Source organism: Strix uralensis, chromosome 1, assembly GCF_047716275.1.
Source record: "Strix uralensis isolate ZFMK-TIS-50842 chromosome 1, bStrUra1, whole genome shotgun sequence".
Lineage (NCBI taxonomy): Eukaryota > Metazoa > Chordata > Aves > Strigiformes > Strigidae > Strix > Strix uralensis.
The window spans coordinates 145374537-145400664 of NC_133972.1; the positions used below are offsets into that span (position 1 = coordinate 145374537).

Below are 26128 nucleotides of genomic sequence, written 5' to 3' on the forward strand. Positions count from 1 at the left end.
GGGGAACAGGGTGTGGAGCGTCAGAAAGGTGTGGCGCGGCAGTGGACAATCCATCCACTAGACCATCTAGACACAGTCCATCTCTTGGGTCTAGAGCTTATCTGAGCTAGTTGTCATCTTATCGTCCTCCACGAGTAAACTGAACCATGGTCTCCACTCGCGTCAAAACCACCACCAGAAAGAACATGGTGACCCAGACGGAGCTGCCACACAAACATGCAGCGGTCCAGGTCCCGGGCTGCAGGGAGTGCCTGAGCCTGTCAATGCTGGCAGAGGGCAGCAGTGACAGCACCTGTGTGTGCTGCGATCAGCTGGATGACCTGCTCGGCCTGGTGGTGGAACTCAAAGAAGAGGTTGAAAGATTAAGAAGTATTAGGGAGTCCAAAAGGGAAATTGATTGGTGGAGTAACACCTTAGCACCCCTGAGGCAACAGGAGCAAATGGAGACTCCAAATGAGGCAGATAATCCCTCACCCTCTTGCTACCAGGCAGAAGGAGGGGACCTAAGAGATGGGGGAGGCTGGAAACAGGTCCCTGCTCAGGGAGGCAGGAAAATCCTCTCCCGACCACCCTCACTTTCCATGATGTCCCTTCACAATAGATTCGGGGCCCTGGAACTTTTGAATGAAGCAGAGAAGGATGAAGAAAATGAGTCAAACAAGGAGGAAGATGAAGGTCCACCGAGGCTGGGTTGCTCTAGACCAGGTATTAAAACCAATTCTAAAAAGAACCCCAGAAGGGTCATTGTAGTGGGTGACTCCATTCTGAGGGGTGTCAAAGGCCCAATATGCAGACCAGACCCGCTTCATAGGGAAGTCTGCTGCCTCCCTGGGGCTCAGGCAAAGGACCCCACAGCAAAACTCCCCACTGTAGTGAGACCTTACTAAGGACTACTACCCTCTCTTGGTTTTTCAGGTAGGTACTGATGATATTACCAGGACAAGTCCTAAAACAATGAAGAGAGATTTCAGGGCCTTGGGGAAACTGGTTAAGGGGTTGGGGGCACAAACAGTGTTCTCCTCCATCCCTTCAGTTGCAGGGATGGATGAAGATCACAGGAGAACTCAGCAGATGAACTTGTGGCTCTGAGACTGGTGTTACCAAGACTGGTGTTACCATCAGGGCTTTTGCTTTTTCAATCATGGCTTAGTATACAGGACACCAGACCTTTTGGCATCAGATGGGATGCACCTGTTCCAGAGGGCGAAAAGGATCTTGGGGCAGGAGTTAGATGGGCTCATTGAGAGAGCTTTAAACTAGATTTGAAGGGCAAGGGGGACAAAACTGGAACTCCCAGACATAAGCCCCAGAGTAGATTACCAGAGCTTGTGGGCTGTTGTGCCAGCAATGACCCTCACCCTGCCATCTCAGTGGAGGAAAGGGATGGAGACATGCAGCACAACAAATGTGCAAGGGATATTGATGGATCAGTAACTGTGGTAACGCCTGTGAAAGCTCAGGCCGGACCCCTAAATGCGAAAGGGTGCTGGGGACATCAGCCCATCTGAAGTGCATGTATACCAATGCACACAGCATGGGTGACAAACAGGAGGAGCTTGAAGCCATGATGCAACAGGAAAACTATGATGTAGTGGTTATTACAGAAACATGGTGGGATGTCTCCCATGACTAGAGTGTGCCAGTTGATGGCTACAAGTTCTTTAGGAGAGAAAGACAAGGAAAGAGGTGGTGGGGTGGCACTGTATGTTAGGGGCTGTTATGATTGCTTTGAGCACAAGTGTGGTGAAGACGGGGTGGAGTGTCTTTGCATTAGAATCAGGGGGAAGGCCAACAGGGCAGATGTTGTAGTAGGAGTCTACTATAGGCCACCCACCCAGGACAGAGAAGTGGATGAAATATTCTATAGGCATTTAGGAGAAATCTCATGATTGCTTGCCCTTGTTCTTGTGGGAGACTTCAACTTCCCAGACATCTGCTGGAAATACAACACAACAGAGCGGGACCAGTCCCAGAGATTCCTGGAATGTGTGGGAGATAACTTTCTGACGCAGCTGGTGAGAGAACCAACCAGAGAAGGTACCCTGCTGGATCTCCTCTTTGTGAACAGAGAAGGACTGGTGGACGATGTGGCGGTTGGAGGACGACTAGGGTACAGTGATCATGAAATAATAGAGTTCTCTATTCTTAGAGAGGCCAGGAGAAGGGGCAGCAGAACTGAGATCCTGGACTTCCAAAGGGCTGACTTTGTCTTGTTTAGGCGTCTGCTTGACAGGATCCCTTGGGAGATGATCCTGAAGGGTATAGGGGTCCAGGAAGGCTGGGCACTCTTCAAGAAGGAAGTCTTAATGGCACAGGAACAGGCTGTCCCCAGGTGCTGTAAGAGAAGCTGGCAGCAGAGAAGGCCACCCTGGCTGAACAGGGAGCTTTGGCTGGAACTCAGGGACTAAAGGAGAGTTTACGGCCTTTAGAAGAAGGGGCTAGCGACTCACAATGATTACAAAGATGCTGTGAGGCTATTCAGGGTGGAAATCAGCAGGTCTGAAGCCCAGCTGGAAATTAATCTGGCTTCAGCAGTCAAGGACAACAAGAAATGTTTCTATAAGTATGTCAGTAGCGAAAGAAAGACCAGGGAGAGCCTCCATCCCCTGCTAGATGCAGGAAGAAACATGGCAACGAGTGATGAGGAAAAGGCTGAGGTGCTTAATGCCTTCTTTGCCTCAGTCTATAATAACAAGACTAGTCGTACTGAGGGAATCCAGCCTCCTCAGCCAGAAGACAGAGACTGGGAGAACGACCCCCCCGCAATCCAGGAGGAGACAGTCAGTGACCTACTTCATCACATAGACATGCACAAGTCTATGGGACCGGATGGGATACACCCGAGGGTGCTGAAGGAGCTGGCTGGGGTGCTCGCCAAGGCGCTTTCCATCATTTACCAGCAGTCCTGGCTGACCGGGGAGGTCCTGACAGATTGGAAGTTGGCCAATGTGACGCCCATCTATAAGAAGGGTCAGAAGGATGATCCGGGAAATTACAGGCCTGTCAGCTTGACTTTGGTGCCCGGGAAGCTGATGGAGCAGCTCATCCTGAGTACCATCACACAACACATGTGGAACAACCAGATGATCAGGCCCAGTCAGCATGGGTTTATGAAAGGCAGGTCCTGCTTGACAAACCTAATCTCCTTCTATGACAGGGTGACCTGCTTATTGGATGAGGGAAGAGCTGTGGATGTTGTCTACCTTGACTTCAGTAAGGCCTTTGACACCATTTCCCACAATATTCTCCTGGTGAAACTGGCTGCTCGAGGCTTGGATGGGCACACGCTTTGCTGGGTAAAAAACTGGCTGGATGGCCGGGCCCAAAGAGTTGTGGTTAATGGAGTTAAATCCAGCTGGCGGCCGGTGTCCCCCAGGGCTCGGTTTTGGGGCCACTCCTGTTTAACATCTTTATTGATGATCTGGACGAGGAGATCGAGTGCACCCTCAGTAAGTTTGCAGATGACACCAAGTTGGGTGGGAGTGTTGATCTGCTCGAGGGTAGGGAGGCTCTGCAGAGAGATCTGGACAGGCTGGAGCAATGGGCTAAGGCCAACTGTAGGAGTTTCAATAAGGCCAAATGCTGGGTGCTGCACTTTGGCCACAACAACCCCCAGCAGCACTACAGACTTGGGGAGGAGTGGCTGGAGAGCTGCCAGTCAGAGAGGGACCTGGGGGTGTTGATTGACATCCAGCTGAACATGAGCCAGCAGTGTGCCCAGGTGGCCAAGAAGGCCAATGGCATCCTGGCTTGTATCAGAAATAGTGTGGCCAGCAGGGACAGGGAAGTGATCTTACCCCTGTACTCAGCACTGGTGAGGCCGCACCTCGATTCCTGTGTTCAGTTTTGGGCCCCTCACTACAAAAAGGACATTGAATTACTTGAGCGTGTCCAGAGAAGGGCAACAAAGCTGGTGAAGGGTCTGGAGCACATGTCGTACGAGGAGCGGCTGAGGGAACTGGGGTTGTTTAGTCTGGAGAAGAGGAGGCTGACGGGAGACCTCATCACCCTCTACAACTACCTGAAAGGAGGTTGCAGAGAGCTGGGGATTTAACCAAGTAATAAGCGACAGGACAAGAGGGAATGGCCTCAAGTTGCACCAGGGAAGGTTTAGACTGGATATTAGGAAGTATTTCTTTTCAGAACGGGTAGTTAGGCGTTGGAATGGGCTGCCCAGGGCAGTGGTGGAGTCCCCATCCCTGGAGGTGTTTAAGAGTCGGGTTGACATAGCGCTTAGAGATATGGTGTAGTTGAGAACTGTCAGTGTTAGGTTAATGGTTGGACTAGGTGATCTTCAAGGTCTTTTCCAACCTAAATGATTGATTCTGTGAAAAAAACCCCATTAAATTCCTCCACTTTCTTCATCCCTATTAGTCAGGTGATGGTCTTCAACAAGTGTTGGTCCAATATGTTTTTTAGACCTCCTCTTGCTATTAACATACTTAAAAAAGCCCTTCTTATTTTCTGACAGAACACTGCCCAGTTTCAACTCTTAACTGAGCTTTGTGCTTTTGTGTCATCTCCCTGCATATACAAACCATGGCTCTGTAATCTTCCTGCAAAGCCTGACCTGGCTGCCAGAGATCATACAATTTCTTTGTCCTCTTGAGCTCCACAAGGTGTTCCCTGTTCAGCCAAGCTGGTCTCCTGCCCTGCTTGCTTGACTTAAGACACACTGGAATTGCCTGCTGTTGTGCTCTATAAGGTGTTTCATAAAGACTGACCAGCACTCATGGACTCTTAAACCCTCAAAAGCACATGCCCAGGGTACTCTGCTAAATAGCTCCCTAAAAAGCATAAAGTTTGCTTTTCTCAAGTCCAGGGTAGCAACTCTGCTGTCTTTTATTCTCATTACACTAAAAATTTTCAACCCAACCATTTCATGATCACTGTGGCCAAGACCTGCCATCACATCCCCCACGAGTCCTTCTCTATTCACAAATAGCAAGTCCAGGAGGGCATCTGCCTAGTTGGCTCACTGAAGTTATCTCCTACAAACTTCAAGAATTTCCAAGACCTGCTTGTCTCAACAGTATGATATTCCCAGCTGATGTCTGGGAAGTTGAAATCTCCCATAAGAACGAGGCCTACTGATCCTGAAATTTCTCTTCATTGCCTATAGAATAACTCATTGGTGCTTATGTCCTGGCTGGGCGATGGGTAGTAGACACCCACTACAACATCTCCTTTGTTTTCCATCCCCCTGATCCTCACCCAGAGACTCTCAGCCACATCATCACTAATTGTAAGGACTGTACAATCAAACCTCTCCCTAACATATAGTGTGATACCTCCACCTCACCTGCCCTGCCTACCCCTCCTGAACAGCCTGTGGGACTCCTTCCACCAGTTGTCAATAGTACCGATGATATCATAGCTCTGGGAACTGACCAACGCTTCCAGTTCAAGTGTTCAGACAGAGCTCTTAGATACATCGTTAAACTTTTAGGTTGCTCTGTGTGGAGTCAGGAGTTAGACTTGATGATCCTCGTGGGTCTCTTCTATCTCAGGATGTTCTGTGATTTAAGAAGAATGACAGTTTGCTTTCCAGTTCAGTTCTATGTAGGTCTGCTGTAGGTTTGACAAATTGGAACTTAGTAACAAGATGTTTGCCGTGTATCATGGATGTTGAAGTATTTCTGGAGAAGCTGTTAGTTGTGAGGAAGAACTAATGCCTTCTCTTGCTGACAAGGCCTTACAGACCATGAGGAGGAGGCTGCTGAAGCTGAAATTCTACTAATGTCAGAGCAGATCCTAAGGAAGCCACTGGTATATCCATACCTGTCAAGTATGTGCTATAGGCTCAGTGAAAACATGAGAAATGAAATGATACTGTATCCCTTACTGTCTTGGCTTGTCTGAAGATTTCCTCCAAAAAGTGTGTTGATGGTAACAGAAAGTATGAGGACTTTGAGAGCTTTATTTGCCTTTGTTTTATCGAAGATGGGTTTAATACTTAACATTTTTAAGTCCTTTTTCAGTCCTCTCAGCCTCAAGCAATTCCTTTTTTTTTGATAATGTTTGTAAAGCTATTCTTAGGTAAAGGAGCGAGGGATATTGTCAGTTGAAGATGGTTTTGTTAGTACTTTTTTAACAGGATGAAGCAAGACATTATGCTGGCAGAAAAAGACCCGGGGGTCCTGGTGGCCACCAAGTTGAACATGAGGCAGCAATGTGCCCAGATGGCAAAGATGGCGAATGGTGTCCTGGGCTGCATTAGACAAAGAGTTGCCAGCAGGTTGAGGGAGGTGATTCTGCCCCTTTAATCAGGTCTGGTGAGGCCACCCCCGAAGTCCTGTGCCCAGTGCTAGGCTCCTCAGCACAGGAGAGACATGGATATACTGGAGAGAGTTCACCGAAGGACCATGAAGATGATTGAGGCACTGGAGCACCTCTCCTTTGAGGAAAGGCTTGAGAGAGCTGGAACTGTTCAGACTGGAGAAGACTCGGGGCATCTTATCAGTGTATATAAGTACCTGAAGGAGGGTGCAAAAAGGATGGAGCCAGGCTCTTTTCAGTGGTGCCCAGTGACAAGACTGAAGGCGATGGTCACAAACTGAAACATGGGAAGTTCCCTCTGAACATCAGGAAACACATTTTCACTGTGAGGGTGATGGAGCACTGGCACAAGTTGCCAAGGGAGGTTGTGGAGTCTCCTCCCTCCTTGGGACACAGTCCTGGGCAACTGGCTCTAGGTGGCCCTGCTTGAGCTGGGGGGGTTGGACCAGATGACCTCCAGAGGTCCCTTCCCACCTCAGCCATTCTGTGATTTTGTGATTTGGGATTATATATAGTGAATATGTCATTTATAGGATGACTGACTGGTGCTAAGAGCACTTTCATTGAACCATTGACTTAACAAAAATTTCCAATGTTCAGTATTAGCATAGAATGTCCTACAGTTACAAATGTTTTGAACAGCACTTACTACTGTTCTTTCAAGTTTTCCAGATCTATTTGTTTGTAGGTAATATTTATAAGTCTGATGGAATTGGGTTGGGGTTTTTTTTGACATACATATTTTTTCAAACTCACAAATATCCAAGGAATTAGAGAAACTACTAGTAAGTAGAATTAAATAGTAGGAGTTTAAACTATTTAACAGAATACTTAGTTGCTTTTCAAGATTTTAAGCTGCTAGTTTGTCATTTTAATAAACGATATCCTAGAATTTCTTGGGGTTTTTTTGAGACATGCATTTCAGTCCATCAGTATTTGTTTGACTGAATTTTAAAACCAGCAGTAGGTGCTACAGAAAATAATCTATTGCTCAGCAAATGATGGTCTTACTACAATCCTGTCCTAGAAGTACTGCCTTTGTGTGTTTCCCTTGTGTGGTGAGAAGTAAAATCAGTGTTCTTAGCAGTATTATTTTAAATGATCAGTGAAAAACTGATTTCCATTGCTAGTACTCTTTAAGCTATTATGCAATGACTTAAGCTACTATTTATAATACAAATGATACTTCTTAGGTAAGGACACTATTCAATACTACTCACTTCATCTTGCAAATTTCCAAGTTAATCATTAAAGTTATTCTGTGTTTTATGGTTCCAAATATGTCTTGTCTTTTGCCTTCAGTTTAAGCATAGGACTGTAGCTTAAACTGTTTTCACAGGAATTCTTAAAGTTAATAACCTTTCCTTCCTTGAGCATACTGTCACAGAATTTAGGACTAGTAATGTTGCAGGTTCTTTCATCTTCATGATGCATAATTTTAAGACATAGTTAGAAAATCTGATGGTGAACATGTCTGTTGCATGGTTCCAATCTTAAATATTTTTTATTTCGTAACATATGGCTTTCATGTGTACTGTGATGGATAATTAAAATTATTTCCCAGAAAAATTCTAAATGATTTAGGTGTAAAACTCAGAGACAAAAATACACATAGGACTGAAAATTAAAGGTAGTAAAGGTGAAAACAACAAAAATTAAGCGTTTTAAAAAACAGGAAGTGATCGAACTCATGCAGTTGAAAAAGAGAGTGTGATTAGGCATTGGCAGCTTGTGTTGGGGCGAAAGCAGAATATCAAAAGACAAGGAGCTTGACTTAGCCTGTGAAAAAAAGGCACATTTCAGTGTCATATAAACACATCTGTTGAGTTAAATTGAAAGAGTCTAAGACCTTCAGTGTAAAGCATTCAGATTAGAAAACAAAGGTTAGAGCTGTTTGTTAGCTTGGACTTTGCTTTCCTTGCATATGTTTAGTGAAAGTCACAGATCAGAGCACTGGTTACTGGTTTTTGCCACTGGACTGTGTTTCTTTCAGTATATGTATAAGATAAAACAAGGCGTCCTGCTGCTTAATGATGCTCTACTAGTCTGTAGTTCTTGTTCTATTCCTTTACTTAATTTCAATAAATTAAAAGTTGTCAAGGCTTTCTTTTTGACAGTAAAAAAAATTAAATCTCTTAACATTTTTGCAACTTTTAGTAATTTTAAGGGGGATTTATTGGCTGCATAACTATTACAGTATGTTAATTTACAACTAAATACAACCCTTCTTAAACTCCTTGCTAGCTAGAGGGATATGTAATGTGAGATAATTAAAACAGTAATATGACTAAACAACATTTTCCTTTTCTTAAAATTTGTCCTTTGTGTTCAAACAATTTGGCTTCTTAAGAGTGAGTGTAATGCAGTGCATATGTGAAGGAAACCTTCTAAATGTCTGCAGCATGTCAAGGTATCATTTTGCTACCTTGAAATTTAATTAGTTATATCTGGAGGTAAACTGGAGGATTCTAAAACAATGTGTATTCTAAATTCTGGCATGAATCAAACCAGCAAGTATTTTGATTAAACATGTAAAATGTCCATGAATATAGCATTTTGCTGGTAGCTTCTGTTCATGGGAGAGGTGTGGTTTTTTTTTTTTTTTTCCCCTCCCATATACCAATAAATTATTGGTTACTAGATGCTAATACTTTGGCCTACATAATGTCTCTTGTCTGTATCCCTGGTTCATCACACCTAAAACAAAGTACCACCTGAGCTTCACAATATATTTCTGGTTACCATATATTTGGTCAGAAAGGAGAATGGAATCGCAGACATTTTGAATTAGCCTGTAATAGTAGAACTTAAAAGGAAGAGGACACCTGAAATGGAAGAGGACAGGTGAAATTTTAATGAAGAACAATGAATTAATTTTGTCACCAACATCAAGCAAAAAGTATGGTGGTTCGTACTGGTGTTTGTGGAGGATATCCCTTGCTGGTAGGCATAGTCTTTCCATTGCTTCTTAAAGTAACAAGCAGGCTTGTGGCATTCAACGAAATAAAACATTGATTTTAAAGTTCTCTATTTGCATAAGTGTAAATATTATTGTAATTTTAGTTATTAATGTCCAAAGCTATCCATTTAGGGAGTGTCAAGTCTTAAAATTTTTTTGTTAGTGTTGCGGTAGGCAGGATGAGTTGCAGAAATGATCCTTTACTATCTTGCTCAGTTTAATAAAGGCCAGCACATTTTTGGGGTAACAGATTCTTCTCCAGATCTGTTTCAGATCTGGTCTCTATTTGTGTGTAACCAGTTTCTGAGATGAAACTTTCCCAATGTCAAAGGGAGATACCCTTAATTTTTTTAATGATATAGAATTACTGAGACTCTCTATAAGGAATACAGTTAACATCTGTACCTTTTTTTTTTTTTAAGTTTAGTTAATTAGACATACATTCAATTTGCTGTAAGAAAATTAGAAAAGTATTGTCCCTTTGGTAGAGATGTGATCAGAATATATGTAAATTTAAGGGTTCTTGCTGAGAGTGTTCACTTAAATTTAACAATCCTCCTGACATTAGCGATCATCACCATTTTTATTGTTGATAAATAGTTAAATAGACTTTCAAATCAGAATTTCATTGAATAAAAATTCTGGATTTTTTGAATGGAAAGGAATCAGTTAAGAAATTTACTTGCATCTGAAAAGTTTTTTTTTATTTTCTTATTTTTTGTTCTTTGTTCTTATTATCATATCAAGAAACTTCCTTTCAACCTATACTTTCTGATTTTGTTGTAGAGGAGTGATTACTTCCCTTCCTTCCTCCCTTCTTCACCCCTCCTGCTCCCTGAAGGTAAACCCTTGAATTGAAGAGGAAGAGTGGAAAGTTAAGTTTTCTTTGGTATATCAAGAATTTCATTGCTTATGGTACTGGCTTTTTCAATAATGTAAAGAGGCCAATTGTTGCAACACTGCTAAAGATTATGGACAAGTGACCAGTGATTTCATGAGGCTGTAGGGGCCAGAGTCTCTGTGTACTGTAGCTGTTCTAATCTTCTGGAGTGTGAGGTGTGGGAAGGAGGGATGTTCTTGGGAGACTTTGCCCATGATGGAGCATGCAGTACAGGGAGACAAAGCAACTGTGTGTGAGCATCTTTCAGGAAAAAGATAGTTGTTCCACTGTGTTGTGGAGAGTAGGAAATGATCTACCTGTCTAGTCCTGCCTCCAGGCCCTCTTTTTGCACTGAAGGAACAAGGAGGTTGTTGCCAGCAGCATTATCCCATCTTGAAAACAAAAGTGTGTGTGTATATGGAGGCAGGAGAACAGGATGGGAATATCTGAAGTGTAGAGCACAAGTTTGTATTGCTATTACTGTGATAATGCACACTTTGTTCAGTTTTATATTTAGTAGAATTGTGACAGGATTGTAGCTTCAGGTAGTCCAGCGCTAATACTGATAAACGCACGATCTTGTCGTTGGATAGCTTGTTAATCTGAACCTAAACCATTTCTGTTTGTTTGGTTTTTGTTTGGTTGGTTGTTTTTTGTGGGTTTTTTTGGTTTTTTTTTTTAGTTTAAGGATTTCTTATGTGTAGGATGATCAGAGGGCTGGAGCACCTCTGCTATGAGGACAGGCTGAGAGCCTTCCGTACCTAAAGGGGACTACAGGAAAGGTGGAGAGGGACTTTTTGCAAGGGCATGTAGTGATGGGATGAGGGGTAATGGCTTTAAACAGACAGGATGTAGATTTAGATTAGATATAAGGAAGAAATTCTTCACTGTGAGGGCACTGGACAGGTTGCCTAGAGAAGCTGTGGCTGCCCCCTCCCTGGCAGTGTTCAAGGCCAGGTTGGACGGGGCTTTGAGCAACCTGGTCTAGTGGAAGGTGTCCCTGCCTATGGCAGGGGGGGTTGGAACTAGATGGTCTTTAAGTTCCCTTCCAACCCAAACCAGTCTGTGATTCTATAATCAAAGTAAGATGGCCTTTCTGGTGTTGGTGTTTATGCTTTGTAACAAGGAAGAGTAACTAACATCAGTATTGTTATTTGCCCATGACTCTCCGTGGAACTATTTATTATGTTAAATAGCCATAGGATTTAGAGTTTCAGTTCACTTATTTCTTCCCTACTCTATCCTTCTTCCTTCAATGTTTCCTACCTTTTTACTTGAAGGGAGGAGGGAAAAATCTTGAATATATGAGCTTCCTTGTTTAAAAAAAAATCTATGCAGAAAAGATTTTTCTGCATTTCCATTCTTGTTTGGATGATATGCTCTGATATAGGAAAAATAATATTTATGGCATTATGGTGATTTTACCTAGACAACTCAATTCTTACTTATGCTTACAGAAAATTGAATTAAAGATGTTAGTGGAGAGGTTAGTAATAATTAGGCATTTTACTCACCTTTGCCCTTGCTTAGTGCATTTATACAGCTAGATCTCAAGTTCTCTTATTCTGGTTTTGGGCGTTCAGGAAGACTTTTGATTCAACAGTGCTCATTCATGGTGTAATTGGTTTGTGTTTATTTTTTTTCTCTTCCCTTATCCACCATGTTCTATATTATTTCTGGAACAGAAGTGTCAGATTAGCAAGAGGATAAATCTGCTCATTAAAACACCATCAGTAAGCCCAAATACATTGTGATTGAATATAACTAATCTTAAACTACAATTATATTTATTTTCTGTTCAGTCTTCTGTCTTGCATCAGCTGAAACTGACAGCAGTTTTAGGGACACAGTGACTTAAGGAATTCTCTACCACAGCTTTATGGATGGTTTCTGAGTTCCTGGTTTTGTCATTCTGTTTGGTTAGGTTTTTGGGGGGGTTTGTTCATTTTTTTTTTTTTTTTTTATTTAGTGGGGTGACCTTCTGTAGGTAATTGTGGGGGGGAGACAGACCATCCTTCTTGGCTAAATATTCCCTTGATATTTTCCTGATTTGCACATCTTATGATTTAAATTTAAATTGAAAAGCCATGCTGCGTAACTTCTTGTTTCTGCAGATTTAACATTCTTCCTATATTTTAACTGTTTTGTGTGATAGGATTTTCCATCCATTGTGAAATGATATCACAGATAATTGGACCCTGCTATCTTCGTAGAATTTTTTTTTACTCCAAGCTCGACTCCTGTGGTATCATATGAGTAAGGACAGGACTTTTGTTGTTGTACTACATCTGAGTTTTTTGATTCTTTATGAAAAATCTCCTCAATTACTGATTCAAAGCATCAGTCAATTTATAAATGTGTTTGCTGCTTCAGTGATACTTTTTGGCTTTCAACTTCATTTGTTTCATCATTTGTTTCAATATAGCACAATAGTAAGTCTCAACCAGGTGCGTTCATTACCAAATGGGTTATGTCATTTAAAATGTATCTGCTTAAATTCCATGAACAAGTAAATCATCTATTAAAGACTGAAAAATAAATTAATGAAATATCCACTAGCGTGGTTGTTTTTTATTTGGTGTTTTAATAGCATTTTGAAATTTAGAGAAAGTTCTTCACAGAAGTGTAAATTTATAAATGCTGTTATTGTTAACTAAACTGTCTTCCATGAATTAGGCAATGATCCTTTAATTTTTTTAATAGACTGCTTTGTCAGCTATTCTGTGGTTTTGCTAGGGCCTTACTTTGTTCCAGTTTATCTGTAGTTATGCAAAATAATTTATACAACTGAAGCAATATTAATTCTGTTACAGGGGTTACTAAATAGATTGTACTCTTCAGGTTGATGTAACGGTTATGTATGATGAAGATGGTTTAGGCAGAAGCGCTGTGATAACTATGATCTTTATGCGGTTCTCCAGACTCAATTCATTTTGGTGTCCAGGAATTTTGAGGCATGGGGCGGGTTATATATGTCAGTGAAACAGTTCTGAAAGTAAAGTTTAGACCAATGAAGTTTAAGCTAGAACTTGAATAAAGATGTGTAGCAAGTTCATATTCGGGAATGTGTGGTGACTGTAGCCCTGTTAGAATTAACCCCCTGATTTTCAGGAGAATTGTAACTACAGGGATGGTGACACACTGCTGTATGTAATCCTCCTTTTAAGATTATGTAGAGATAATCTCCAAGATTTTAACCCTTAATCAACATGTTCAGTAGCCAAACTGGGCATTTATTTTGAGTAACAAGAAAAAGGGATTTAGGGCTGAGGGAAAAAAAGTATGTGCGTGATGCAAGAAAGCAGTAAATAGTACTCATAGGACAGTGTTCTTTTGTTCATTAGTGGTTAGGGCTTGCATTATTTGAAATAAAACTTCTAAAAATTTTTTATTTAAACAATCCCCCCATCTTTCATTGCTTCTTCGCCACATGTTTTTCTTTCTCATGTAGGTTTTCTTGCAAATTAGATTAAGAAAGTACTGGTATTTTGCTTTTGACGTCATTCCTGGTGGTGAAAACTTCTCAATCTTCCAAATGAATATCATCCCTTCACTTTGTGTAATTGCCATCTTGTCCCTTCCTTCACCAAGATCAGACAACTTGTTTAGTTGAAATTTTGGTTATTTTTGGCTATGCAGATATAGTTTCTTCTGGCTCATAAAGATGAGAGGCTACTAGTCCTTGAAACTTACAGTTTTTTGGTATTTGAAGAATTCCTAGTTGTAGAACTATTTGAAATCTTTCTCAGCTTATGAAAAATTTTACTTCTGATGAAGCAAGAAGTGATGGTGTAATCCCATCCTAGTGCAAGTCTGTCAGTCCCTCTGCTATGTGACTTCTTTACTGTCCCTGCTTAGTTTCATACAATATATGCTTATTCACTCTTTGCTGCAACCTTGCCCCCCAGAAACCTGAGATTTTTGGAAACTTTTATGTCAACACTATTCTTTTAATTCAGTAGCCTTTATTTTTGTTGTCTACATGTTCCTGATACATTCATAGATGATGAGCAGATTTACTTACAGTCTTTATTTTTGGACTGCTCTTTCATTGTCTTTGCTCTCCCAGTAGTGCTCTTCATGTCCTGTCCTTTTCTTGAATATGACAATCAGTACTCTTACACAATGTCACTAATACTGTTTTTATGACTACTGCAAACAGTTCATGTGATAAATAAGGTTGTTGTCCCATGTCCCATTCTCCCCACGGCTGCATCATGGTAGTAATTTTCCTATCAAAGTCTAAGGGGCTAAGTTTTGGATTATGCTTCTCTTCTTCCATGGTGCAGCAGCATTTGTCATATATCTAGACCAGCCTTTAGGGAGTAACAGCTATCCAAAGCCCTAGATAAGATCCTTCATCTTGTACAATATAACTTGCCCAACTTTTTTTCCTGAAGGCTTTGTTTACCTGGAAGAAAGACATGTTTGACTGGGAGTAAGTGCAACCCAGTGTGCATGAGGCAGTGAAAACTTTTTTTTCCCTTTTGTTTGTTTTTTCAGTAACATGATAAGAGTAGCTTTTTGGATCTTGAATGAAAATTATGAACATCATAATGTGAGCAGACTCGCTCTTCTGTCAGGAGGACCAACCTGCATCAGAGCTGATTAGACAGTAACCTGTTAACTTCATTTAAAAATGTCAGTAGCTGAGTTTGGACAGTTGCTGATGAAAGTAACTGATGACTGAAGCCTTAAATATTTTTTTTTTTTAAACTTGAAAGGAAGTGCTAACCAGTGCTTAATTCCTAATCAGTTAAACAAGAATGGAGAGGACGGCAGCTTTGGAATTTTTGGAACATGATGAGACCGGAATCAGTCAGTTCAACTAATTTGCCCTGTTTACTAAAGCCCTTTTAAATATAAAAAATGTCATAACACTTTCTTCATGTTGATAAAAAGCTTTGGATAGCTGTTACTTTTGATAAAAAAAAAAAAAGTAGACCTTGGTTTTTGTGAAAAATTTGAGTTTACTTGCCACAGAATTGATTGCATGTGTTGCTCCTTTGATGTCTTCCATATCACTGGCCTCCAAAGTGGGGTGTGCAAGACCATCCATTGAGGTACGTGAAGAAAATACTAGGACTTATATTTTAACTGAAAAATCAGAAAGAAATTAAGCTCTATTTAATATACATCTTGACACTGGCACCTTCACTCGGTCCATATGCCAGATAGTCCTGTGTGACATATGATTCATGAGGTGTCTTGAGGGCGGATTTAGTATTCCACAGTGTGGCAGGGTCACAGTAGCACCTTCACTTGTTTGTTCACTTTCAGTGTAATGCACTTTATGTGTGCCTGTTTAGGTGGATTAATGGATTATATTATCTAGTTTTAACCAAACTAACCGTCATAAAATGGGCAAGTGACTTAAAAAAATTCCTGCAAACAGACCATGGATTGCAGATAATACTAATAATGTGAGCACAAGTGAACAGTAAGAGCATGGCAGAGCTGATGCTTCTCCTACTCCTAGTATGAGCTCCTAGTCAGCTGCATTATGAGGCAAAAACCATGGCAATTAGATCTGACAAGATGTTGGCCAAAAAAATTTGGGTTTATCAGGCAGGCTATTTGAAATATGAATGTACACCCACTATTGTTAATGATGAACCTCACCCTCAGAGAATACTGTATGTTGAGATACCAGCTAATGATAGTATGAAGCCATCACAATTAGCAAGGCATTTAAAAACTAAGCATCCAGAACATGAAGACAAACCTTTACAGTTTTTTCAGCAATGTTTAAAGTCATGTGATGCTTAGTCCAGTACTTCACAAGATTTCACTAAACTTAATGATAGATCTTTAGAAGCCTCTTTTGAGGTTTCTCAATAGCAAAAGACATAGAAGCCACATACCATTGGGGAAACACTGGATCTTCCTGCTGCAATAGAAATGTCTGCAGTAATACATGCAAAATAGTATGGTGACAAACTAAAATGCATTCCTTTGTCAGCAGATACTGTTGGAAATTTTCTGGAAAACATTGCCAAAGATTTGAAGAAACAAATAGTAGAAAAAATTACACAGTGTGGGAGGCTTGCTGTACAGTTGGATGAAAGTTACAGATGTTTGTAATGTGGCTCAGCTTACGGTAGTTGCTAGATTCTGTGTCGAAGAAATACACAAAGTCACTGAGGAAAGATGTACCAGAGAAGATACATTCTCAACAATAAATGACCTCTTTAATAACAGCATTTTATTAAATGAAAACACTGCAAATATAACCACTGATGGAGTGGCTGCTTTGACTGAAGTAAAAAGGATTCTGGGGTAAGGTTACAAGGAGAGCACCACATGTGGAATTCATTCACTGCGTCGTGCATAGGCAAGCAACAAGGAAGTTGGAGCCAGAAGTGCACAAAGTGCCGCAGGATGTCATCAATGTGGTTAATTGTATGAAAACAAGACCTTTAAACAGTAGAATCTTTACAATAATTTATAAGGACATGGGAAATGACCAGAAAAATCTTCTGTTCCGTGCAGAGGTTTGCTAGTTATCATGGCAAAGTGCTTAGAAGAGTTGTAAAACTTAAAAGATTCATTACGCATTTTTCTTTCACAAGAAGGCGAGTGTTCTGAATTTGTTGACCTGTTCTGTGATGACAAGTGGCTGTCAGCGGTATGCTGGCTAACAGATATTTTCAAAAAAATGGACACTTCACATGTCCCTTCAAGGTGAACTGCTTTTTAAAAAAAACTTGTGCTATGGAGAGAGAATTTTGAAAATGGATGTTTGGAAATGTTTCTATCACTGTGTGATTTTTGTTGCCAGAAAAGATGTGTGTTGCCTATAAGCTCTCATATCTGTACACTTAAACTTGGAAACAGAATTTCCTCTCCTGTTTAAATCTTCCAAATGAAGAATTTCAGGGGGTTTTGAACCCATTTGTTAAAATGTAAAAATGCAACACCTTCCATTAGTTTGCAATAACAACTGATTGATATCAGGGAAGATGGAAATTTACTGGCCAAATTTCAAGAAAAACCTTTGAATAATTAGTGGATGGGAATGAAAAATGAGTATCATGGTACAGTAAGTGTAGCCAGTGATGCACTTTCATTTGGATGTACATATCTTTGTTAATTGTCTTTTCCAGCTAAGACAGCCATTAGATCCAAGTATTGAAATAAACTGAATTTAGAACCAGACCTTCAAATCACTGTATTACAAAGTGCTAAGCCAACATTTTTAAAAAATAACAAAGCATACTCAGTCACATGGCTTTCACGCACACACACAAAAAATTTTTAGTGAGAGCAAAAAGGGGTTTTGTACCATTAATAAAAATTATTTCAAAATAGTCTTTATTTCATCTTTATCTCATTCTTTTTAATTTCTGTTTTTATATGTTTTATAATGTACAGAATATATTAGTACGGTAGTACCTATATATAACTCATAAATCAGTGTACACATATTGGGGGTCTGTGCTCAAAAATTTTTCACTGATGGAGATGCACGATCAAAAGGTTTGGTGACAGCTGTTCCCATATTATTACTGATACCAATTAATGTTCACAGAAATAAATATATGGAAGTTCATCTAGATCATGGAAAGTGTATTTTATATGTAAGTATTCTTTGCTCATGAAGAATAGATGTCTGATAGAAACAGAGAATATTTTACTTCTAGCTTTGTTTCAGGTGTAGTGGGAGTGATGTTGTGTGCACATGCCAGGTGCTGGGATGCCCCAGCTAAGATGAGTCCCACACTAGTTGCTGAGTGATAAGATTGGGTGGTCCTTGTAAAGTGCTTACTGTCTCAGTAGATGAGGAAAGTGATTTGTGGGTGGACAGCAGTGGTGTAGAAAGCTGATTGCAAATCTAGGGCTAGAATTCAAATGTTTGTTTCTGAACCACTTGCATTATTGCTTGCATGTATCATTCTGCAGACAGCTTGATCTTCAAGCATATAAACGTTTCAGACATTTTGTTCACTTGAAGTTGTTGGTGCTTAGCTCATCTGAAATCAGACCATAAGCATACTTTCTGGAGATATAAGTATCAATGTATCACAGATGAATTTTTTTTTTCTTGCCTTACACAGTTGTTCTAAAGCATGTAAATGTATGCATTACTGAAGTGTCTTGGCATCCTCAAAGGTAACATGGGACAAATTTCCAAAGTAATTGATTTTTTTAACTGGTGTTAGGTATGGCAAACCGCATTATTTCTTAAGTAACATTTGGTAACTTGCTGATTAGTTGAGCATTTTATTTAATAGTTGTAACTAACATGCAGAGATGAGTACTTTTTAATAAGCTACCTCTCTGCTATTTTTTTTAGGCTAGCACCTAAACCTCTGACATGGCCACAGCCTCACCAAGATCTGATACAAGTAACAACCATAATGGAAGATTACAGATGCAAGTAACAGGCAAGTAGTGATTTGTATCATCATGATTTTTACAGGAAAACCTATGTATTCTAAAAAAGCAATCTTTGAAATGCGTGCAAAAATGGATTAATGTAGTTATATTTTAATTAGTAACTTGAATGTTACAGTTAAGAATATGACAATAATATATGTAGATGAATTGAAGCTACGTAGAAGTTGAATGGCAGGGTTTAATAATCTCTTCAAATTAGAAAAAAATGAGATTCAATACAACAGAAGGGACAAATGTAAGGAATTTTGCTTGAAAACATAACTAATGGCACACATTGTATAGCAGGAACACGTATTATTGAAATTCTACAAAAAAAAAATGGGTGGCTTTAGTGAACCCCAAGCTGAAAATGGGTGCAATGTTAAAGTGAAGCTAGAGAAGAACTGGAGGAGATGACAAATTCTGCTAGCCCTTCAAAACATTAAGGTCTTTTGATTACATATCAGGTAAGCATCTGTTGAGAATAAGACAGGTATTCTGTATTATCCTTAGGGCAGCAGGTTGGATTACATAGTCATATGGAATAATTTAGGTTGGAAGGGACCTTTGAGGATTTCCTAGTCCACTCTTCTGCTGAAGGCAGGGCTACTTTTGAAGTTGGATCAGGTTGCTCAGGGTATTGTCCAGTTGAATTTTCAGTATCTCAAAGACTGTAGGTTTTCAACTTTCCTGCGCGGCTTGTTCTGGTGATAAACCACATCACTGTGAAAATGTTTTTCCTTCTATCCAATTGGAATTTACTATGTTGCATCTTGTGACTGCCTGCTTTTTTCCTTTTGCTGTGCTGGTTCTCATAGTCCGAGGCAGAATTCAGCCATCTCAGTATCTGTTGGAAGGAAAACACAGTGGGCTACAAGCAATTCTGGAAATTTATGATTGTGTTGGGGACACTTTTTTCAATAGATGTTAAACAAGCCAAGTAGGTTATGCATTTTGCTACTCATGGATAAGAACTGGTCAGGGATGTGACTGTCAGTGTTGGTCTTAGCTGTTCTTTCTGTGGGATGGCAGAGCAGAACAAAGAGTTGTAGTCAGAGGATAAGCAAAATGCATTTAGGTAAACAAGTTTGATAGCTAATTATGACAGTGTTACTGTAGCTAAAAGTGAGAATGTTACCAGTAAGTAGTTAGATATTGTGGATAAATATATACACACATAAATGTATATGTGTATATGTATGTATATAAGTATTATTTTACCATTGATCAATAATTTGAACTTTCCAGGGATCCTGAGAAATCTGGGAACCCTGAAGTAAGAATGAGTGTATGACCAAGAATATATTAAGGCTGTCTTGAACAAAGTTTGGAAAAAACACGAGTAAGATACCATGTCTTAAAAAAATGTACATCTCAAGAAAGATACATCATGTTGGATGGTCCAAAGATGGACAGGTTATCTCAGAAAAAATACATTGTTGGAAAGTCCCCAAAATGGGTTTTTTATCAAATTAGATGAGAGGAGCCTTGATAATGTGATGAATCATCAAAACTGGCAATAACTAATAGCATAGATGGAGCCATCTGTAGATTGAATATATATTACTGTAACAAACTGAGTTACACAAGTGGCCCGTAACTTCAGAGCTGTGTCTGCAGAAAAGATCATTTTGATATCCTGTGCTGTACTGCTCCTTATATAAGTAGTCTTTTGTTTTTCTGGCACTGGAGCTTTTGACTTCAAGAGACTTGGTTCAAGGATCAAAGTGCGAAGGAATCTATACAATTTTTAGAATAAGTTTTCTGAATGTTTAGTTCTCTAACCAGTCTTTTTTGCAAGATCAGAGGAACGCAGTGGCGGTACAGGGAAAGAAGTGGGAGACAGAGGAGTGTGGGACTGTAGTGTTGCTGACCTACACTGGTTTATGCTCATATTAGTTTGTGCTGCTGCAGAATCTAGACTTATATTTCAAGAACTATACTTAAAAAGCACTTTTATAAAGGCAGCAAGTATCATATACTAATTTTCTAGACAAGGAAATTCACATGAAGAGGTGACTTGTTCGAATTTGGACAGTTACAGCATGTTGCCGACAAGTTTTGTCATCAGTATTTTTTCAAATATACTTGGCGAGATATCTTGTCTTGTTAGTTCTTTTTGAAGTCTTTTGCTAGTATTTGTTACTCCTAATTGTTTTTAAAAATAAGTCAACCAAAAAATGATAATGGTCTCCTTTAATGTTTGGGGACTCAAAACGTAATGACTTAAACCAAAATCAGATAAAAGGTAGCTTGAATATTATGACTAAATACCTATATTTTAACAAATGTTACAGTTGCTTTTAGAAAGCAAACTGTGGAGGAAAAAAATGTGGAAGAAGTAGAAAATCTATCATGATTTCAGATGAAAAAATGTGACCCATGTGTGGAATTATGTTTTTAGTCTTCTACATCTAATCTTTCATTGTTACCAAGGCTGCAGTTCCCTTTTATGACAGGTGACACGTGACTTAGACTGTAGTTTTCAAATGTGAGGGAGTTAATTGAAATTAAGGAGAAGTCTGTGGCTAACGCCTTTAGAATCTTGGATGGTTGCATTTCACTAACTTTTAACCAGCTAATGTATACGTCTCAGAATTTCTGTAATGCAGAAATACATGACAGACCTTTTTTGTCTCCCTTTCAGACAGTTTAGTTGACTTTCACTTATTTTTGAATTATCAAGTACCATACAGAAAAGTAACAGGGAAGGATTATTTCCAAGTGTTTGAAAATGCTCAAGTTTGCTTTAGTTTTAAAGTGAAGAGAAGGAGAATCACACTGAAGTATGGGAGGAATGAGAGAGAAGGCATAGCCAGCAGGTGGGTACAGCTGTGGGCCCATCAGTGTGGTCTTCTGAAGACAAGATCTACCTCAAATAGAATTTAAAATGCTGGCAGTTAGGCTGCTGTTTGTTTTTATAGCGACTTCCTCAGCTGGGTGAGGAAGTGGGAGAACAGATGTATGTTCAGGAGCACTGAGGACTCATCAGTGATTTGGGGAAAAAATAGATTCTTTGGTCGTTTGCTATTTCTTAATTGTTGAATATTTAGCTGAAATTTTAAGTTCATCTGCAAAGCTGTTTACAAAGGGGAAATTTGAGTTGTTTTCTTACTTTTAACAAACTGATGTGTTAAACCACAGGTGAACCGCCTGAATGTAGGCAAGGAAATGAAGCTCTGTATACAGGCTTTGCTATACAGGGACCTGAACTGCATATGCTTTCATAACTACATATAATTTAAAAAAAAAGGTCTGCTGGATAGTCTCTCAGATGTATCATACTTAGATATTTTTCAGTGAAGGGAAGAGTAGGAAGAACAATGAGAAAATAAACAAAAGAACCCACATGATTTTCAGTGCTTATCCCTAAAATAATTGCTGTGCAGTCTCTCCAACCTATCCTGCCAGTATGTGGTGAAGAGAATATGTCACACTTGGTTTCAACTATCTGACAAAGTAGCTTTTGAAGATAAAAGTTACCATTTTAGCACTGACCTCTTTATGTTCAGCAGAAGTAGAAAAGGTGAGGAATAACATTGCCATCCTGCGTTCCATACATTGTGTAGGCAGTACATTTTCTGTTTTTCAGCAACAGTATGCTGTTACAGATAAAGCAATGTATTCTGTTAGTTTCTAGTGCCAAACTGAAACGGAAAAAGAATTGGTTTGGAACAACTTTCTACACGGAATTAACTGCAGATGGAGAAATTAAGAAAACAGCAAAATCAAGTAGTTCTTCAAATCCAAAATGGGATGAGCAGCTGACAGTGTAAGTAGACTTTTTGGTTGTTTAATACTGTTTATTAGGCAGACGTTGCAGGCAAATGTTTACTAAGCTTGGCTGCCTACATTGTTTTCTCTGGCTGTTGATGACTAAATGCAGACATAAGATAATATTTATCTCCAACAATTTTTTTTTTCTTAATTCTTACAATGTTTTGAGAATATATTTTGTACAGGGAGTGTTTCTCGCATACAGTTGCTAGACATGGTATACTCTTGATATTTGTTAGCACTGTGGACCATTCACATTTAAGATTCCTCTCTAGATGTTACTAATTGTAACCATGTAATTCTCAACTTTAAAGGGAAAAAAAATCTCAGCTGGATAAATAGTAGTTACGAGAAAGGTCACTTTTTCCTTTAAATTTCCTAATGAAGGGAAACACACATTAAACAGTTTACTGCAAAGTGACCTTGCAACTTATCCTAATATTTGACCTTTTTAATCTTCTTTTGATTTAATTTGGTTTAACTGTGCTACAGATGTAGATATACCTGAATATGACTCTGTGAAGAACTGTCAGTCTTGCACTGTGCTATTTGATAGAATGCATTATTATACAAGCAAAATTGTGCTGCTTCAGATTTGAGTCTAGCAACAGCATAGCTACTATCAAGTGGCATTGAGCATGGGCCACTACATTTTACAGCATTTGACCTGTCTTTGTACAATAGCCGACTTTGTTAGTAGTAGGAACCACGCCAGGTTCCTCTAACTAACAGTGCTGGAGAGTGGGGAGTGGTACAACATATCTAGTTTCGGGGAACTGTATGCTTGGGAACACTTACTAATTAATCTGGGCTGAAGCAAGTAAGGTATTCCTGTGCCACATTTCTCAATGTTTCAGGTGTAGTAGAGCTTATTAGCCCTTTGCAATATTGCAAAGGAGAATAATATAATCTTGAACCTGATGTCGATTTTCAGGAGTTATTACTGGCACAAGTACAGAGCTATCAGTATATTCACAGAGACCAGAGTTTCTGCTGAGGAGGCAGGTTTGATTTGGCAGGATTTGGTGGGCTGGTAGAAATGAGGTTGTTTAGCATCAACAGTACAACTAAACAGACTCATTCCATCATCAGTATTACTTACTTAGGATCTTACCCTTATATATAGGTAAGGTATTCTGGCCCCCTCTTTCTCTGGCTTATTGGAATGGTATAGTTGCTTCAGTTGCCCCTTCTATTTGAGAATAAGTGAACTCTCTGGCTTACCAAATTCCCCTCACTTTTATGGGTCTGCATGAGCACTAGCGATATATTCTCTGTGTGTAGGTGGTTTTTTTTCTTTTCTTTGTTGAGCTGTTCTTTTAGTAAGACTTCCATTAGAAGGCAGCCTGTTCAAAATGCAAAAATATATTTGCTCATGGGTTTCAGCAAAAGTGATCCACGTTGTCCAACACATTCAAGAGACTATAAAGCTAGCCCTGTTTTTGGGAGGGTGGGTGTTGTTTTTAGTGTTGTTTTTATCAGTGCTGATAGAATTTTCTGTATCCAATACTGATGGATATGTGGCCTTTGACTTTTTGCAGTACAGCGATTCTACTCCATTTTTCACAGCCAGGAGCACTCTTGCAGTACTAGACCCTGTACTACAAAACTTATTCTCCAGGACCTAGCATAGCTTCCCGTTTTCCTTCTTGAGCAGGGGAGAGATCACTGCCAAAGGTTATTGTAATATTACTGTAATTGGGTCCTTTACCTTTCTGCTTCCCTCCAATTTTACTTTAGCTTCATCATTTGATTTTTCCCCTCTGATTTCTGTGAGTATGCATTATGGTTTTATATATATTTGTGGATTCACAAATGATGTTTTATCAACATTTTCATGGCAAGCTGACACCTATTAAGTGGGTTCTTCCTGCTTGCAAGTAGCTGATTGGTTGCTTTTTCCTTTTTAAAAAATATTTAGTATTTTTCTTTCTAGTGACTGACAAATATACTTACCACCTTTTTCTCCACATTTAATAATGTGAGTTTTTAGTTAGAATTCTGGAATAGTGAGGAATATGTCTTTCATAAATAAAGAATTCTGGAATAGTGAGGAATATGTCTTTCATAAATAAGATATGTTTTACATAACTGAGATTTGAGCTTAATGTAGGTTATTCTAATACTCCTCAAATTCCTTATGCTATCATAGTAATGCACTTCAAGTTTGATCTTAACTATAAATTTCATAGTGTTTACAGTTCTTAGTTAAAAATTTCCCCTTGCAGTACAAAAACTTCTTTCAGTTAATTAGTGTCAAGAAATACAATAAATATGAGAAAGTGAATTAAGTTCAAATACTCCTAATAACAAGAACGAGTACTTTAAAATCTGTATATATTTTTTAAAAAAATGTATTTTATATGCAGGAATGTGACTCCACAGACTACGCTGGAATTTAGAGTGTGGAGCCATCACACTTTAAAAGCAGATGCTTTATTAGGAAGAGCCACTGTAGACTTGAGACAAGCTTTGGAAATACACAATAGAAAATGTAAGTTATCATGAAGGATATTTTGAGTAAAGCAGAATTATTATTACTAATCTATATATCAAAACTGGCAACCAGACTACTAACTATATGTGTAATTACAACTGATGTTCAGTTGATGTCTTTACTTGTCTCTTTTAGAGATGTCTGTGCTATCAAGAGCAATTTAAATGTAACAATGGGATATAATAATTTTAAAACAAACATTAGAGTATGAGTTACTACAAATTAAGTAAAAGCAGAAGTGATTAAATACAATGTTTTGTGGCAAACTAATAATTAATTTGCTAGAAGATCTGTTTTAGACTTGGTTAAAAAAAAAAAGTCTGAACTTTCAGAAAAGCCATCTATGTAATTTTTCATGTTTTCCTTCTCTGGAATCACTGATAGAAAGGCTGGATATTTTTCCCTCATAATTTCACTGCCCAGAGAGCAGTAGGAACCACTGATTAGTAAAACAATTGAGAACTTCCTTTAAGTACATTAGAGATTGTTGTGTTCTATGTAACTTCTAACTTTAATTGTCTTTAATAAAATTAAACCAGGTCTTCTTTATCTAATTTGCTTTATAAAATTTTTTTTATTAGTACAAGAAGATGGTGAATCCACACTTTAAATTCCACTCCAGAGTGGCAGTAGAATTCCAGCTAAACCAGTCTCTAACCTTTCTCACGAGTTAGATAAACAAACCTGAGATCTCAGTTTAGGGAGATGGGGGGAAAGGAGAGCTGAAAAAAAAAGCTTCATTTTTGTGATTCTTGCAGAAAATTGAAGCAGAATCCAAAATCAAGTGGGATTTCTTCAGCAGTATTATAAAGATTCTGCCCAAGGTTCCATAATTAAGCAGAAAAGTTGCTTCTTTTGAAATTAAAAAAAAAAACAACAACAAACTGTATCAGAAGAAACTGGGTTGTAATAATGATAGCAAAAAAATAGTTAATATTTTAACTATCTCGAACAAAATAGTTAATATTTTATTCCTGTAGATCCAGGGGATGTAGGATCCAACAGCTTGGCAAATTCTTTCAGGGAATGATTGACTGAGTTAGCTGTACATTGTACCAAAAGTAATTTATGTGCAGTGTTTCTGATTTGGGCAAGCAGTTTAACACACACTAGATTATCCAATAATTCAGTGGTAGAATAATCTGATGGGTATCCTTCAGTCATTCAGTTATCGATGCCTAACCTAAAATGCAGCACTTGAAAGTCTCTTTACTGAAGAAAATGTAAAGGGGAAGTCTTCTAAATACAGAAACTTTAGAATTAGTGGTGTCATTTTTCTCCTACTGAAGACCACCAGTACTGAAGTGCTGCCCACACCCCTCCCAGCTCAGTTGGACTACAGTCAACTGTTGGTCTG

General features: G+C 39.1%; 1 protein-coding gene across 3 annotated transcripts in view; it reads left to right on the forward strand.

The window, feature by feature from the left end:
- Positions 1–26128, forward strand: part of WWP1 (WW domain containing E3 ubiquitin protein ligase 1) — a 66474-nt gene that overhangs the window by 12183 nt on the left and 28163 nt on the right. For all 3 annotated transcript variants that reach the window (XM_074884007.1, XM_074884023.1, XM_074884015.1), the window contains exons 2-4: positions 18415–18505; positions 22131–22269; positions 24644–24768. In XM_074884007.1, coding sequence (XP_074740108.1) covers positions 18436–18505; positions 22131–22269; positions 24644–24768 — 334 coding nt within the window. In that variant the 5' untranslated portion in view covers positions 18415–18435. The remainder of the gene's footprint in view (positions 1–18414; positions 18506–22130; positions 22270–24643; positions 24769–26128) is intronic.